The sequence below is a fragment of the Leptosomus discolor genome, chromosome 11, assembly GCF_034619465.1.
Source record: "Leptosomus discolor isolate bLepDis1 chromosome 11, bLepDis1.hap2, whole genome shotgun sequence".
NCBI lineage: Eukaryota > Metazoa > Chordata > Aves > Leptosomiformes > Leptosomidae > Leptosomus > Leptosomus discolor.
This window is the reverse complement of record NC_141401.1, coordinates 18,532,302-18,547,750: the sequence shown is the minus strand read 5'-3', so window position 1 is coordinate 18,547,750 and position 15,449 is coordinate 18,532,302. Positions and strand designations below refer to the sequence as shown.

General features: G+C 41.9%; 1 protein-coding gene across 3 annotated transcripts; it reads left to right on the top strand.

Moving 5' to 3' along the window:
* Positions 1-1,807: 1,807 nt before the first annotated feature.
* Positions 1,808-6,673, top strand: GTF2A2 (general transcription factor IIA subunit 2). 3 transcript variants are annotated; one of them, XM_086471703.1, is made up of 5 exons: positions 1,808-1,825; positions 2,409-2,584; positions 3,109-3,213; positions 4,541-4,667; positions 6,361-6,673. In XM_086471703.1, exons 2-5 carry the CDS (start codon positions 2,513-2,515, stop codon positions 6,384-6,386), a joined length of 330 nt encoding a protein of 109 aa, XP_086327829.1. In that variant the 5' UTR covers positions 1,808-1,825; positions 2,409-2,512; the 3' UTR covers positions 6,387-6,673. The 3 variants fall into 3 exon arrangements, with proteins under 3 accessions (XP_086327829.1, XP_086327830.1, XP_009957591.1); XM_086471704.1 differs by lacking the exon at positions 1,808-1,825 and adding an exon at positions 1,979-1,995; XM_009959289.2 differs by lacking the exon at positions 1,808-1,825 and having other exon boundaries at positions 2,241-2,584.
* The last annotated feature ends 8,776 nt before the right edge of the window (positions 6,674-15,449 follow it).

The following is a 15,449-nucleotide window of genomic DNA, read 5'->3' as shown; positions in this document are numbered from 1 at the left end:
GCTTAAGTGCATCTCTTCTGAAAAGCTGTTGTCTTTGGAGGTGACGTTAAGTCCCAAGTCATTCCAGTCTGCCTCACAAAAGTGTCATACGAGGACAAGAGGGAGGAGGCGTAATAGCTTGTGTGCTTTTTGTAACCATGGAAGTCTTACAAAGCTGTCAGTGGAAATTCTTATTCAATCCTTGTGGATGCAGGTCATTCTCTAGAGGATTTGTTTCACCGACTGGTTGTCGGAGACGCTTGAAATAAGTGCTTTAATTATACTTTTTAAGGATACCTGGTTTTAGTCAGAGTAGCACTCTGAAGTGTAAGGAATATTTAAATATTCACATTGTGAAAGATTTTGCAGCTTTCCTAGCTTCAAGATTGTAAGGTGAACTGCATTGTTTCCCCTATCACGTCTTGTTCCCTACAGTGAGCTAACAGGAAAAAAGGGCATTTGTGAAGTGAAGAGGGTGCAGTTGTGTTACAGTTTTTCAACATTCCCTTCAAGCGTGACAGATCAATGGAATTGAAGCCATTCTTTGCTCAACTGGATCTTTTTTCAGTTTTGCAATTTGGACTGCCCAGATTACTCGGATTTAAACATACTGATTTTTAATTATTTTTTTTTTTTTTTTAGTATTGAAGATGATCTGAGGAGAAGCCTCTGGAGTGTTTTCAAAAAGCCAAGTGCTTAACTTACTGCTCTTTACTGTAGCTTGCTTAGCTGCTAGTTAATGTTTATGACATGGAATTCCAGGTTAATAATTACCAAAAAATACTCATGGAAGACTGATTCTTACTTTCCCAGTGGCTCTGCAGTTCTGCAATGTTTGTTATTCAATCATCAGAATGAAGCCTTTTTCTTAAAAAGGAAAGCCTGAGCAGTAGGGTGCTCTACCAGTTGGATGGTAGCTAGAAGGTGTAAGACACTGTCTATTAGTATGAGTAAACTTAAATGTGTGATATGGGAAATATGCAGTTTAATGAAATGGAGCTGCAGTAGTCATGCAGAAACATGTTGTGGGTCAATGATATACCTGGCTTAAACTGAGTATTAATATTCTTCACAGATGCGACTATTTTTCTTTTGCCCCTTTAATCTAAAACTATGTAAGTACAAGACTCTTTGACTACCTCTTAAGAATGTTATGGTCCCTTTTAAATAGAGCTTGTTTTCTGTTTGTGCTCCAGGGTGTCATGGAGTAACGTGATCAACACCTTTCTGAATGTGCTAGCTGTTGATGCTTATGGGAAACTTTTTAATTAGGAAAAAAATAAATGCTATATGCAATAACTACCGTTGGCAAAGCTGTGAATGTTTTATTTTACTGCTTAGGAATATATTGATAATGAGTGTTTTGTGACTTTTATGTACCACCAACTCCCTCTTAAAAACACGACCTTTGGCTCCCGGAGCCCTGTAGGTGCCGATTCACAAGTCCCAGGGACATCGAACAGCGATTAGTTTTGGCGTTGAATATTTCACAGGCTTTTGGCAGTTGGTACCTGTGGAGCGCAATGCTCGAGGGAAAGGGGATTTCTGTCCCCTGGCTAAGTGAAATAAGCCCCCACCCGGAACTACCGCCATTTGAGCTGTTCGTTGCTACAGGATTTTGAAACGTTAACCCGTTGCAGCACGAACCCGGTCAGGGGCTGGGCCGGGGCAAGCCGCGCACCCCCAGGGCTGCCGCCACCGCCCCCCGGCTGCCGGGGCCTCCGCCCTCCTCCCGCCCCCGCCCGCGGCGGCAGACGAGCCCCGCGCGGGCGGACCCCGCCCTTCCGCTTCCGGGACACGGGGCGGCCGAGCAGGGGCCCCTCCCTCTTCCGGCCGCTCGGAGCGGGTGAGGCGGGGGCCGCCGGAGGGGGGCTGCCCCGGGCGGGCGCCCCGGGGCTGGGCTCGGCGGTGCGGCGCTCCCCCTTCCTGCGGCGCCGGCGGGCGGGCCGCCCGCGCTCTGCGGGCCGGGGCCGGAGCTGCCCGGGCTGCGGTGCGGCGGCCGGCACCTTCCCCCGGGTTCGCTGGGGCCGCGGGCGGCCTTGGGGGGCGGGGGAGGGCCGGCCCGGCGCGGGGGGCGGCGCGGGCGGGGCACACGGCCGCTCAGTCCCCGGCGCTCGCCTGAAGTTCCCGTGATGGCTTTCCTGGGCGCGCCCCCGGCGGCGCGGGGGTCGGGGAGCGGTTCGGAAGCCGGACGGGCGGCGAACAAAGGCGGCCCGATGCCGGCGCGCCGCTGCCGGGCACGGAGGCCCGTCGGTGGGGGCCCGGCTCCCACCCCGCTGCTTTCCCGGCAGCCCGGTTTTCCTGCCGGTCCTCAATGCGTTGTGCTCGCGAGCGCTCGTGATTGTCGGTCAGCGTTTGCGGAATGATGTTTTAAGCTCTGGTTGCTCCGGCTGTGCCTTGTACATTAAGGGCTCTGTTGTGTTTTTTAGATCTTTTTTATTTTATTTTATTTTATTTAAATGAGAGCGAGGACATAGCAAGGCGTCCAGAGCCGTGGATGACCAGGAAGGTGTCCGGCCCGTCTCGGTGAACCATGGCCTACCAGCTGTACAGAAACACCACGCTGGGCAACAGCCTTCAGGAGAGCCTGGATGAGCTCATACAGGTGCGCGGGGGGCTCAGGCTCTGGGCAGTTAATGAAAAGAGAGGTTAGTTATTACGGTGGCTCTGCGGTCACTGTATCGGGGTGCTTAGGCCGACGTTTGGAAAACTTAGTGATTGAAATCAAAAGCTATTGGTACTCCATTCATGTGGGAAGACTTTTTCTGAACATTCTAGACAAAGGAAAATGTTTTCTTTAAGTGGCATAATCCTGTTACGTGGCCCAGTAAATGAACAGCGAGGTTAATCTGGAATGCTGTAATTGATTTCCTGCTTTATGGTTGTTTCCAATGAATATTTATCAGAAGAAATCTTCGTGTGGCACAAAAAAAATCATCTTAGCACATCGTTTCTTCTCTCAGTTAGAATAGGAAAAAAGAAGTAAACGCAGGCACATAGCAGTTCTGTAAATTTTTCTTCTAGAAATCTGCTTCACGTGAACTTTGTTTTGATGTTTCTAATTTTTACTGCATTTTCGAGTTTACTTTGAAACAAATCAAAACTTTTGTTTTTTTAAAACTACTTTAGTCACAGCAAATCACGCCTCAGCTGGCCCTTCAGGTGCTACTTCAGTTTGATAAAGCTATAAATTCGGCACTGGCACAACGAGTCAGGAACAGAGTCAATTTCAGGGTAAGATAACAATATATAAAAGTTATTTGTGAGGTACAGAAACTAAGCATTGATGCAGAATGTCGTTAAAAGCTGTGTGCTCTAAGCAAAAACTTATGAAGGTCCATTTTGCCTCTGAAATAATGGATGTTTACGTGTACATTACAAATGTAAGGCTTGTTATCTGTATTCTGCTAGGGATCTTTTGAAGGAATACAAAAATCAGAAACATATTTGGTGGGGGAATGAAGACAGGGGAAGGGGAAGAGGGAAATGGGTAGCATTGCCATCCTCGGTGTCTTGCAGATGGGGAGGGAGACTTACGCTTCTCTAAGTTGCACCTAGCAGAAGTGAAATAAGGCCAGATTTTCAGCCACATCTGTAATGTGAAGAGAGACTAGAGCGTTGTAAATCTACCCTTACACAAGTCACTGGATCATTTTGTGGCCATCTTTTGTGGATATCATAGAAAAATAAGTTTAAAGGTTTTTTTCCCCAGCCAGCCACCCTAGTTAATGTCAGATAGTCAGCAAATTGTTGACTGTCAACTTGATTATAGTTTTGAGAAAAAGAAAAAAAAAGACAACCCACACCAAAACAGTTGTCATGTTAACTTATGCCCTCATACTTCCTCTACAGTCTATGCAGGTTGCATTTATGAAGTGACCTCTTAGGATTTTAGATTTTTAAACCATATAGATATGTTAAAAAGAGCATAACTCCTCTAACACACTTAACTTGCTTTGTGTATGTAATACGGTATAGAAAACTGTTCAGAATGTGTTTAGTGGATAAATTAAAAAAATGTTACATGGAGCTTATGTTCGGGAGTATCCGTTTAAAATATATGAAGGCCAAAAGGTTCACATATCAACGTCCTCAGTAATACATCAAACATGAGAGATACCACTTTATGTCATGTAGGTCAGTTTTGTCATGATTTTTTATTTAAATTACCACTTTATTTAAACAATTGCGGAATTCACATCTTGGTATGATCACTGCTGTAACTGATTTTTCTTATGGCCCATGTTTTAAGAAATATTTTCTGATACTGATCCTTTATACACATTAGGAAAGTTATAAAACTTCTCAGTGTACCTGGGAAGGTTCCCCTTGGATAGACTGTGTCACTACACGGTCTTGAAAATTTCAGGCACTGGAGGGCATTTAAACTACAGGTTTCCTCAGAATTGCTTGCTGGCCAAGATTGCACGTATTCACGTTCACAGCTGGCTTTATGGCAAACCTAGTTCTAGAAGGTACAGAGTTCAGCAGATAGTAAACATCATGTGTTCTGTTACTTTTGGGCTGCATCCTATAGAAAATATCTCTTGTCTTTTTAAAGGGGTCTCTGAACACATACAGGTTCTGTGACAACGTATGGACATTTGTACTGAATGACGTTGAATTTAGGGAGGTCACTGAACTTGTGAAAGTGGATAAAGTGAAAATTGTAGCGTGTGATGGAAAAAGTAAGTATGGAATATGATATCAATAAGCTGAGACACAAGACTTCCTGTTTATAGAAAGCTTTGACCAAATGTCTGATTAAAGCTAGATTGATTGCGTTATTCAGACAAAAGTAGGGCTCTGCACTCCCTTTTACGTACGATGAGAAATGAAACAAAAGCAAGTGAAATGCTTCCCTAACTCATAACTACTGAAAAAGGAATGTGTTAGAGACTGTTACACCTGGTGTTGGGAAGTACATACTACTAGAGTGAAAGTAAGTCAGAAGTAATCAAATACCTGTGTGGTTATTTTTCTAGTATTAACCTGTTGGTTAGAACATCATGATTTATTGAATTCAAGGAGTGCTTCATCAGTCTGAGCAAGCAACTGTCTGAGAAAGCTCTCTAAGCAATCGTTTGCTGGATTTGATAGTAGGGGACCTAAGCACACGAAAAGCTTGTGGTTGTATTTACATGCATATTGTAAGGTTTACGTATTGCTCAACAGGCCCACTGTAGGTACACTGCTTATGGGAGATTATGTTCCATATCTGCTTGACTGTGGATTACTTTTGTCAACATTCCTTGAAATTCTTTACTGGAAAAAGTAATTTAGTGACTTTTGTGGCAAGCTGGTTTATAACTTTTAAAACTATCAGTGTGGCAGAATATCGCTAAAGGTGCGTGAAATGGTGCCACTTGTTTCGTCCCTGGTGAGTGATGCTAAAAGGAGGAACTGAGGATGGAAAAGGCTTTATTTAAATACACCCTAGACCTCTGAAACACATTTTTCATGGCTTCCTGATCCTGGTATGATTACAGTAGTCACTTCAAGTTTTTGTTCTAGAGAGTTGATAGAATTTATTGTTCACTCAACTTCTGGTATTAGCCAAGCATATAATCTTACTCTGTTAATTTTTTGGTGTGCTTATTCTAGCTAGTAGAGAAAACCTTATTGTCCAAGTATTAATTGTTTTCGTTCTTGATAGAGTATGCAGATAAGATTTAAAGAACCGGGTGACTTAAAAGTTGCTATGAACGTTACAGCCTTTTTTCTCCACAAGAAGTTGACTTGCTGAAGGAATGCAGTAAACGCTGACTTGTCTTTCTCCATATCCAAGTTACGGATTTTTTCCATAGCTCTAAGAACAAGAAAGCAGTAATGTAGTAATACCAGAAATTGCACTGTTGTTAATTGGTGCTTCTGACAGCAGTTCAGAACAGAGAATTGCTCTCGGTTATTTTATAGAGGTCATGCTCATTCTTGCACCTATTTAAAAAAGTGCAATACTATAGCCTACAGCCCGTAGGAGCTTATGCTACTGGTGTGCAAACCCCTTTCTCTTTAGTAGATCGTGGGATTTAACCAGGTGTGCTTGTGGCTGACCGCAGCGAAGTGTTTGTGTATCACTACAAGTTAGAGCAAAGCTTCTTGTATTTTTACTGCTTTAATAGCAGATGATGTGTGTGCACAGCCTTGAAGTTTTGTGCTGGCTCTTTCCGATGTTGCTAACTGAAGTGAAACAGCACAAGCAGTTCATGCCTTACATTGGTAGCAATGGAAGGAATTGGGTGGGTGCAGGACACGTTCTAAGATGCTTGGGGAATGCTTTTGAGCTTGGGGAAGGTGTTAGAGCATGGTATTGGTTCTCTTTAATTTATATTCAACTATAGTGGGGTATGTAGTACCCACACTTTCTTTTTTCTTTCCTAGACACTGGTTCCAATACTGCGGAATGAATAGAACTGTGGTTTGTCTGCAAGATTTTCTGTTAATATGCAGCACTTTCTGGAGAGAAGCATGGAAAGGGACTGTGTTCATACTGAATTCTTGTGATGCAGTTATGAGTTAATCCATACTAGAAAGCGTCACAGAGCAACAGCAGAAGAAATACCTGTAGCATTTCTTCAGTTCACCTTATAGGGCGTGAATACAATGTTACTTTTTTTTTTTTTAATTACAACAGATACTGTTGCCTTTTTTTGTTCGAAATAATTTCTGTAATAAACTTTTATTTAAAAACTTGTGAATGAGTGATCATTGGAAAACCTTGTTGAAAAACAGTCTTTAATATAATACATTCTCCCAATATTGCTTAAGTGTGTTTAGAGTAATGTTGCAGAGGCAAAGGCATTTCAGTTTCAGTTACGGGGTTCCAAGTATGGTTGCACTGCTTAGTATGGCAAGAAATGGCTCTTTTGGAATGATGGAGGAGGACATCGACAAAGCTTAGCAGCTCACACTGGCCAATATATTTGTCTGTTACTGCGTCTTTCTCTCTATAGCTTTGTCTATTTGGTACCCTCTGCTAATAATACACTAACCCAAGTATTAATGTTATTGCCAGCTAATCCAATTGAAATAATGAAACTAAGTCTTGTCAGATTGCACTGTATTCCCCACAAATGTTAGTGCTGCTTGTTTTAATGTTTTTCTGGTGGTTTTTTATGTTTGTGTAGAATACATTTAATTGAACACCTGGCCAACGGGATTTCAGTGAAAGAGTTGAGCTATGAATTTTGAGATATCAGATGGGTGACTGTTCTTTCTAGACTTGCACGTTCCACTAAACAACTCCAATCAAGAAACCTTTAAATAGTTTCTTCACTAGAAGTATGAATATAACATACTGAGAGCTCATTTGTCTGACTTAACAGCAGTGACTGTTCACATGTGGTCATAGGAATACTAGCTGCCTCAGCAGTGTCACATTAATTTCTCTTTGATAGCAGGCTACTTACAGACTGCTAGAAACTGGAAACCATGCAGAAGAAGTCGGGGGGTAACTGTTTTCAGGTCAGTCTCAATCTTTAGCTCGTGCCAAAACAAGCATAGTTTACATGTTGAAACCTTTCTGTACATGTCAGTGGTCCAGTCAATTAAAGTAATAAAGCTTTAGTATCTCTTCCAAAACCTTTCCAGACTGGTATGTTACTGCTCCATAAATCCTACCTTTGGACATCAAAGGATATATATTTGAGGTTTTGTTGACTTCTGCTTCACTTGCTTCAAGTGAAAAACGAGTTCACAGACTTGCTTCCTAGACTGTTCCAAGTATGACGTTTGTCTTGTATCTATGCTAAATGTCCTTTGCTGCAAACTGCAGATTGGTAAGCAATCATTTCTGAAACCAGAACAGGCTGTTGCTCGTATTTGAGCAGCACAGTAAGTATCTCTTGAGATCATTATCTTAAAGGATGCAAATGTGTATCTACCATGGTTTTCTCTTTTTCTACATCAGACTCAGTCTTCTAGGTTTAAACATTTTTTTTTCTCTAACAATCGTGGTAAAAGGAATTTCAGCCCTTACAAGTATGAAAGTTTGCTATTCCTACCTCCAACTTGTTGCTGTCTCTTGGCAGAAACGTCTCAATCTCCAGTTCTCTCTAGCCTTTGGACTCCCTCCTATTGCAAATAATTATATATCTGATTTTGTTCTAATTAGTGTGCGTTAGCATATTTATTATGCTAATTATGCTACTAGCATTTTTCCCTTAAAACCAAATTTAATAGAGAAGCACAATTGTACTGATGATGTGAGGTTATTGTGTGGAATGGATTTATGTTTACATTTCCTTGATAATCCTCTATCAGACTTCTCTTGTGTTCCAACAGTTGTATACTACTCTTCAGCACTCCCAGGCTTAATGCTACCTTAGCTGTTAATTGACAGGAAAAGAAAATAATGTAATGAATAGATAAACTAAGAAAAACTAGGAATGAAAGGAGAAATAATTTTGTCAACAAAGATGTCTGCGACTTAGTAATCAGTGAAATTCAAATCAATATGAGCAGAAACCAGAAGTTACTATGTTCATAATTCAGGACAACTTTACTGACTTGTTTAAAGCCAGAAATAATAATCCCATTGAAGCTCTAGACTTGGTCCTTCAGAAGGAGAAGGTGATGGGACACTTGCTGTGCTGAATTGTATATCCTACTTCTCTGGTGGTTCCTATTGGGCATGAAAAATTAGATTTGAATATTGCCATGCCTTGTGAGGAAGCATTTGAAGAGGAGATGGACATTTTGAAATGAATCTAAATGCTCTGTACCCAAGTCTGTACTGTACCGAAAAAATGTGCAAAGGCGTAAGTGACAGTGATGTTCTTGATTAGCTTGTTGTTGAGCTGAGTTAAGTGGGTGGCAACAAGTGACAGAGATGAAAAATATATTAAGTGTTACAGATGCTTTTGAACTGTTCCAAGATTTTTTCTTTTGCTAATAATAATGTCTTAAAAGAAGTGCACAACAGACATTAAAGGTTTTTGGAGCAACTGGAATGGTTGGGGACAGGAAGAAATCTGTTCCTGGGCACAGTGCAAATGAAGGGACTGGGTGCTGAGGGAGTCTGTAAGGTAGCCTGTGTGAAAAGGCTAGAAAGCACGCACAAATGGGCTGTGAGGGAATGTTGTAGGTGAAACAGCAAACGAGTGAGTAGGAACAAGTGAGCAGTCATAACATATGCTTCTGTAATCTAGACATTCTTTTCTTTTCAAGCCGCAAGTCTGAGAAGGCCTTTCATACAAAACAACAGGAAGAGAGGAGTTACAAAACAAAAATAAAAACTGAAGGAAAGAAAGGCAAACCTGTACCCTGAACCTTTTGTATTGCTGCTGCCTGGCTAATTAATAGTGGTGTTAGAAGCTTTAGTTCACATCTGGTTATGTTGTAATATCCCTGTTTAAAATTCTCTGGTAAGAGGCTAGCTCTGTTTGGTTATGGCAAATGCATCCAGCTATTGGTCTGCAAACTTGTTTTCCACTCATGGTGGAATCCTTGTTTTCTGTGTACTCTGTTTAATTCACAAAATACATATTTTATTATAAGTTTGACTACTTACTGTTCCTAAAATTAGCCGACATGTGCATGTTCCATCTCCTCCATGACAGTGCAGTGTTAGGCAATGCAGGTATCTGATATTTTTGCACCTGCGGGATGTTTCTAGGACCTGGAATTCAAATCTGGAGGCATACAGACTACTGAGTTTACTTGGGTACCCAAAGAATACTTGAACTTTTGTAATCAATGCTGTTCTCTGCTCTTTCGTTCTGCTGTCCTCGAGAGCCACAGGGCAGTCTGTGCCTATGCAACAGAGGAGCATTTCGCAGCATTGTTCCTTGCACAGTTACGTTACAGTGGTTACAGGGCAGAAGCCCCAGGTACCACTTCTTTAGTGTTCGTTTGCTCAGTGAATATACTGTCAAAAACTGCAGAAGTTAGTGTTGCCTTTGGGTGTGTGAAGAAACAACATGAATAATGGTTGCTTTATGGTTTCTAAAGCTTCTAAAGTAAACCTCACACCGGTCGGGTGTCGCAACCTTATCTGGCTGTTTTCTGTATTTCGCTTAGAAATACTTTCAGTTCCCAGCTTACCTCTAGTTCTCTTTCTTATATTTGTGGTGGGTTTTTTTTGGTTGTTAGTAAATTATCCTTTTTTCTTAAACTCCCCATTCAGCATAAGACATTTACCCTGTTAACTCTGCCATCTCTTCAGAAAACAGCTCTTGAGGCACACTGAGGTGTAAATAATCCTTGGGAATAACCTTTTTGATGTCTAGGATTGGTCCAGTGCTGCATTGGGGACTATCTGCCTGCGGACTGCAAACCTCACAGCTGTCAACACAAGCTCTGACACTAGCCTGGCAGCACACATTCTTTTTTGGCTCTCACCGTGGTTCTGGGATGGTGTTTGTCTAGGCCCTGCAGCTCCTGCTTCTGTGGGGGCTGTTTCCATTCACTGAAGTAGCAAAGAGAAGGTACGGGGATCTGGTGCGGATATTCTTCCCATTTTTTATTGCACTACTCTCTATATCTTTCTTGCCATTTGCTATTTTTGTGTTTGCATTTCAGCTAATCCCTCCACGTTCATATGATCAGTGTGCTTTGTGGTCTTGGAAGATTTGTTGAACTTGCACCTAGAAGTGTTAACTGCACTTTTGTTATACTAAGCTAATTTAACATCCAGCGGAAGACAAACCATCTCACTACAGCATCAGCGTACTTGCTGCTGCCTATTTGGTTCTTCCTTGCCTGAAGTGTTATGGACTGATTAATTATTTGGTTTTCTTAATGATTTTCTTCGAAAAAGTCACAGTTGCTTCCACCTATCAGTAGCAGAGAAAAAGTTAAAGATATCTTTGTGCCTTAAACTTGAGCTGGAATGGATGTTTCTATTTAGAAAATAAATTAACTAAAAGAAAGTGAAGAAAAGAAAAGAATAAACTCCAGTACAGAAGTGGCTGTGGGTTACTGACTGCCTGTGTTTAAACATGGCTTCTGAGAAAAAGGATTTTGTGAATTCCCTAAGTGCGCAAAACAGGATGTTATCTGAAGTAACCTGTTTGCTCAGTCAGGGATGTCAATACCTGACTTTAAACGTTATCAGAGAGACACAAATTCAAAGGAAGTGCAGAGCAGGAAGAATTTATGAATTCCCAGAAGACTAGTTGAATCAGGATAGTTACGTACATGCAATGTCTAGGTACAATGAGATAAGAGTTACTCAAAACAAAGATACTTGCCTTGAAGGCTCTCAGCAGTTTAGGTAGTATTTCAGTTAAGGTACTAGTGACCTGGGTTTGCTTTTTGTACTCTAAAAGGTCCTGGGGGGCAGTGGCGGGGCAGGGGGGAATAGCAGCAGGGTAAAAAGCATTTTACTAAGACTGTACTGGGAAATGTGAACTTTTCCTTCACTGTAACTTAAAGGGTGATCTTTGTTAGGAAAATAGCTTTGCTCAAAGATAAATTTCCTGTATAAATTAGCCATCATGGCTTAGTAGGTAGTAAGTCATAGATATATTAATATTTTGGTTTTCATCTTGTGCTAAAAGAGCCTGCACCCTTCAAGGAAGTGGAAACTAGGAGAGTCTAGTTAATGTTTCACGGTCACTACTGTTCCAGTCAGAAGAAAAAGGACACCCTAACCCTGTTCCCTGAATCAATTTTACTCATGACTGCAAATACTTTACTGATATTTTGTTCCTATAGGTCATGTTTGCTTCTAGTTTGTTCAGAATTTATTACGTGGTTTCCTTCGCGTTTATTTCGATTGACTCATCTCTTTATTATAGGACATTTCAGAAATGATATATAGAGTATGAAAGAAATGCAAAGCAGGAAGGAAATGGCCCCTCCTAAATAGAGTCAAGAGCTGTTCATGGACCATTGTGTAAATATGTATTATGCCAGTTTGAGCTCACATTAGGTTGTTCTTGTAAAAATAAAGTGAAAACCACTTGGAAATTAAATTAAAGCCAGGTGAGTTTAAAAACCCCCATTATTAGATTTAAGAATTACAGTTTTACCTTCCTCTTGCATGTATCTTGAAAGGTAAATGGCAATTTGCAACATATTTCCTCCTTAAACAAGTGGTACTTTATTTAAAATTCAGGTTGTTAGTTGACAATTGATTGTACACAGAAGTGTCAGAAGTAGGTTTTCATCCTCTCACTAGACAAAGTTAACACTAATATTTCTGATATATTTCCAACTTGGATAGCCCAAGGTTTTACTGCTGCAGTTCATATGGGGTTTAACCTATTTTTTGGAGGTGAGCCTATATTCTGATACGGCAGTGCTATTTTGGGCTAGAGCCTACTCTATTTGACATTTACTCTTTTTTTCAGTTCTGCAACTAACCTTGGCAAGTTACATCCTTTCTTTGTGCCCTGTTGCCAGTTTCCTAAGATGCTAGCGATCTTATTTCTGAGATACTTTGAGATCTCTGGAATACAAAGTTCTATATTAGAGTTGAGTGATATTTTTTATTGTCATTTGTAATAGTAAGGAGACACTTTTTTTTTTTTTTCTTTTCTATGCCACTGCTTTGACATGTGACTGCACTCATAAATCTGACATTTCTAATGTGTTTGGAAGAGGAAATGCTGAGAACAATCCTTTGTAAGAATCTTTTTGTCCTAGTTCAGCTTCTGAATTTGGGAGTAGTCTTGTTCTGTCAGCAGAAATTAAGTCACTACTAAAAAGAGAGGGTGAGTTGAAAATAAATTGCACAAGATATGTCTTTGTATTTGTAACCAAATCATCTGAGATAAATGGTGAAAAACACCAACAGAAACTGAAAATTTTCTTTGAGTCAAGAAAATTGGATGTGGAAGTTTATGAGTTGTTTGCATCTCCAGACAATGATGCCAGAACATTTGTTTTCATACAAATCAGTGGTCTCTTTGAATGGAGAAGGCTGTGTAGGCTATGTTGTAGGTAACTGCTGTCCCTCTTAGTGTGTCACTGGTTTTTTGGTATGCTGGTTTCACTTAAGGCCTTCATATTCTATGGGCAAGCTCTTTCCAATGTGGAAATCTAAGCATTTAGCTTAGACTCTGTCTCCAGGTCTAGCCAAAAGCATAGATTGCCACAAGTAACATTAAAATTATTTTGACTTTGCTAACAGACTTATGTTGTGGTTCAAGCCCAGCTGGCAACGAAGCACCACGTGGCTGCTCGCTCACTCTCTCGCCCTCCCCACCAGTGGGATGTGGAGGAGAATGGGAAGAAAAGGTAAAACCTTGTGTGCTAAGGGCAGTTTAATAGGACAACACGAGGACAGAAGAAGTAATAACGGCAATACAAATACAGAACGTATAAAGCGAATGAGGCACAATGCAAATGCTTACCACCTGGAACATGACACTCAGCCTGTTCCTGAGCTGCAAACACCTTTTTGTAGGTGTTCAGCAGGTTCTTTGAGAAATAAATTATTTAGATCTTCTTACAGATATCCATTTCATGGATGGGTTTGGGTTTGCTGCAATTCCTTAGAATAGAGAAGTATGGGGTGCATGAATATGCACCTTTTTTCTTTATGTTCCAAGGGAAAAAGACAACACCTTGCCATAGTCAGAAACACTCTGACCCTGCTCTGCTTGATTTAGTGCAGAAACCTGAATGTATTCCAGCACCCCAATGAACCACTGGCAGTAGCTTACCATTTTGGGCTAATACGTATTCATTTACAGTAAATGAAAGAGCTCCAACAAGCAAAATCAGATTAGGCAGCAGTGGTTAGATGCAGTCTTCTATGTTGGGAGACTTGAGTTCTTACCTGAGTCAGCAGAAAAGTTTTGTTTGTTCTAAAAGAATGTACCAGACATGGAGATATTTGCCATTTAATGTTCAATTTGCTGCTGAATCCATTTTTAAATTTTATGTGTTACTTATCAGGTTATCATAAAGCTTTAATCTCTGTTGTAGCAAATATCTGTTGATGTAAATTGGAGAGTTTCCCACTGGGACCAGCAATCCTATTATTTTATTTGCTCTTTTTGAATAAATAAATGTCCAATGATGCATTGGGTATTTATGTTTGAGAGCTTTTCTTGCCAGTGGCTGGGGTTTCTTTGCTGTGAAATCACCATGGCATTTTAAAAAATCAGAATTTTTACAACCAAGTTAATTTTAAAATCTCTAACAAAATGGCAATGACACACCTTTTCAAGTCAGTTATTTCATCTTCTCATCCTCTTTAAATCAATGTTTTAAAGATTTGTGTGATTGCAGTCATAACTTCATCTAAACATGGCCTGGTGCCACAGAGTTGTTTCAGATGTTCTTTGTACAATGCTAATTCTCCACTGGAGACCTTGCATTTATAAAGGTAAGAGTGTTCACTGACAAAAAAAATTACTTGGAAGATTTTTTTTGGTAGTACAAAGGCAACTGAATTAATCCCTCAATGTTATAGGTAGTGATAAGCTGTTGGATCCACGGGAAGTGTCTGTCTTTAATATGTGAAGGTGGGAAAAACACATGTGGGTGAAATACAAAAGTTCACAATTCTTTCAGCTTCTAGAAAGTTAAGAAAACAATGTGGTGTTGGATGATTGTTCATCTAAAAAGTCCAGATACGCTACTGGATATGGCAATTATATTAGAGAGCACTCCTCACAAAAATCTCTTTTCTGGGGGAAGGGAAAGGGAGAGGAAGATGTTAGAAAAATGTGGGTTTCCACACCATTAACTAAATAAGCATCCCTCTCCCTGTGTTAGAGATGGAGAAGTGGGGTGCAGTGGGACTAACTGGCTTAATGGCTCTGCCTAGGAGCACTAGTTCTCCCCAGAGGACTACAGGATCCAGAATACCAGAGGGCCACCTATTTTAGTGGATTGGATTTTATTCAAGGATTTTTTTTTTAATGGCTATTTAACGTGACACAAAAGCAGGAGCCAGATGTTAAGCTGGGCAATGCAGCAGGTGCCAGTAGGGGGTGGCATGCCAGGTGCTTTGTTAAAAAGCAAATTCATTAAGTGTTTCTGGGGAGTCACCGTGGCCCATGACGTGGCCCTACCTGCCTAAACAAGCAGCCCGGGGGCACTTTTGCGAACAGACCGTGGAAGGAGATCGGAAACTCACCCTACCCCGCTTCGTTTAGACGGGCTGTCAGAAGGTGCCGCGGGTGCCGGCCGGGAGGCCGCGCCCCGCACCGTGTGAGGCGAGTCCCGCGAGTCGGAGGACGGTGGAGGAGAGGCGGAAGGGCGGGGGAAGCTGAGCCCTCCCGCCCTTCACCACCGGCCGTTACCCTCCGCCAGGCCCCGCCGAGGCGGCCCCCGGGGCGCCCCGTCCGCCGCCCTCCTCACCGCCGGCAGCCGCTCTGCGCGCGCCCGGCCGCTGCCCCTCAGGGGCCCGCCAAGGCGCGCGCGCCCCCGCCGCCAGCGCGGGTGATGCGCCCGCGGCCGTCTCGCCTCACGGCACGGGTCTCCAGCCCTGCCGCCGCCCCTGAGGCCCCGCCGGCTGGACTCGCCTACGGAGGCAGGCAGGTGCTGGCGTGGGTCTCCGCGGCTTCCCC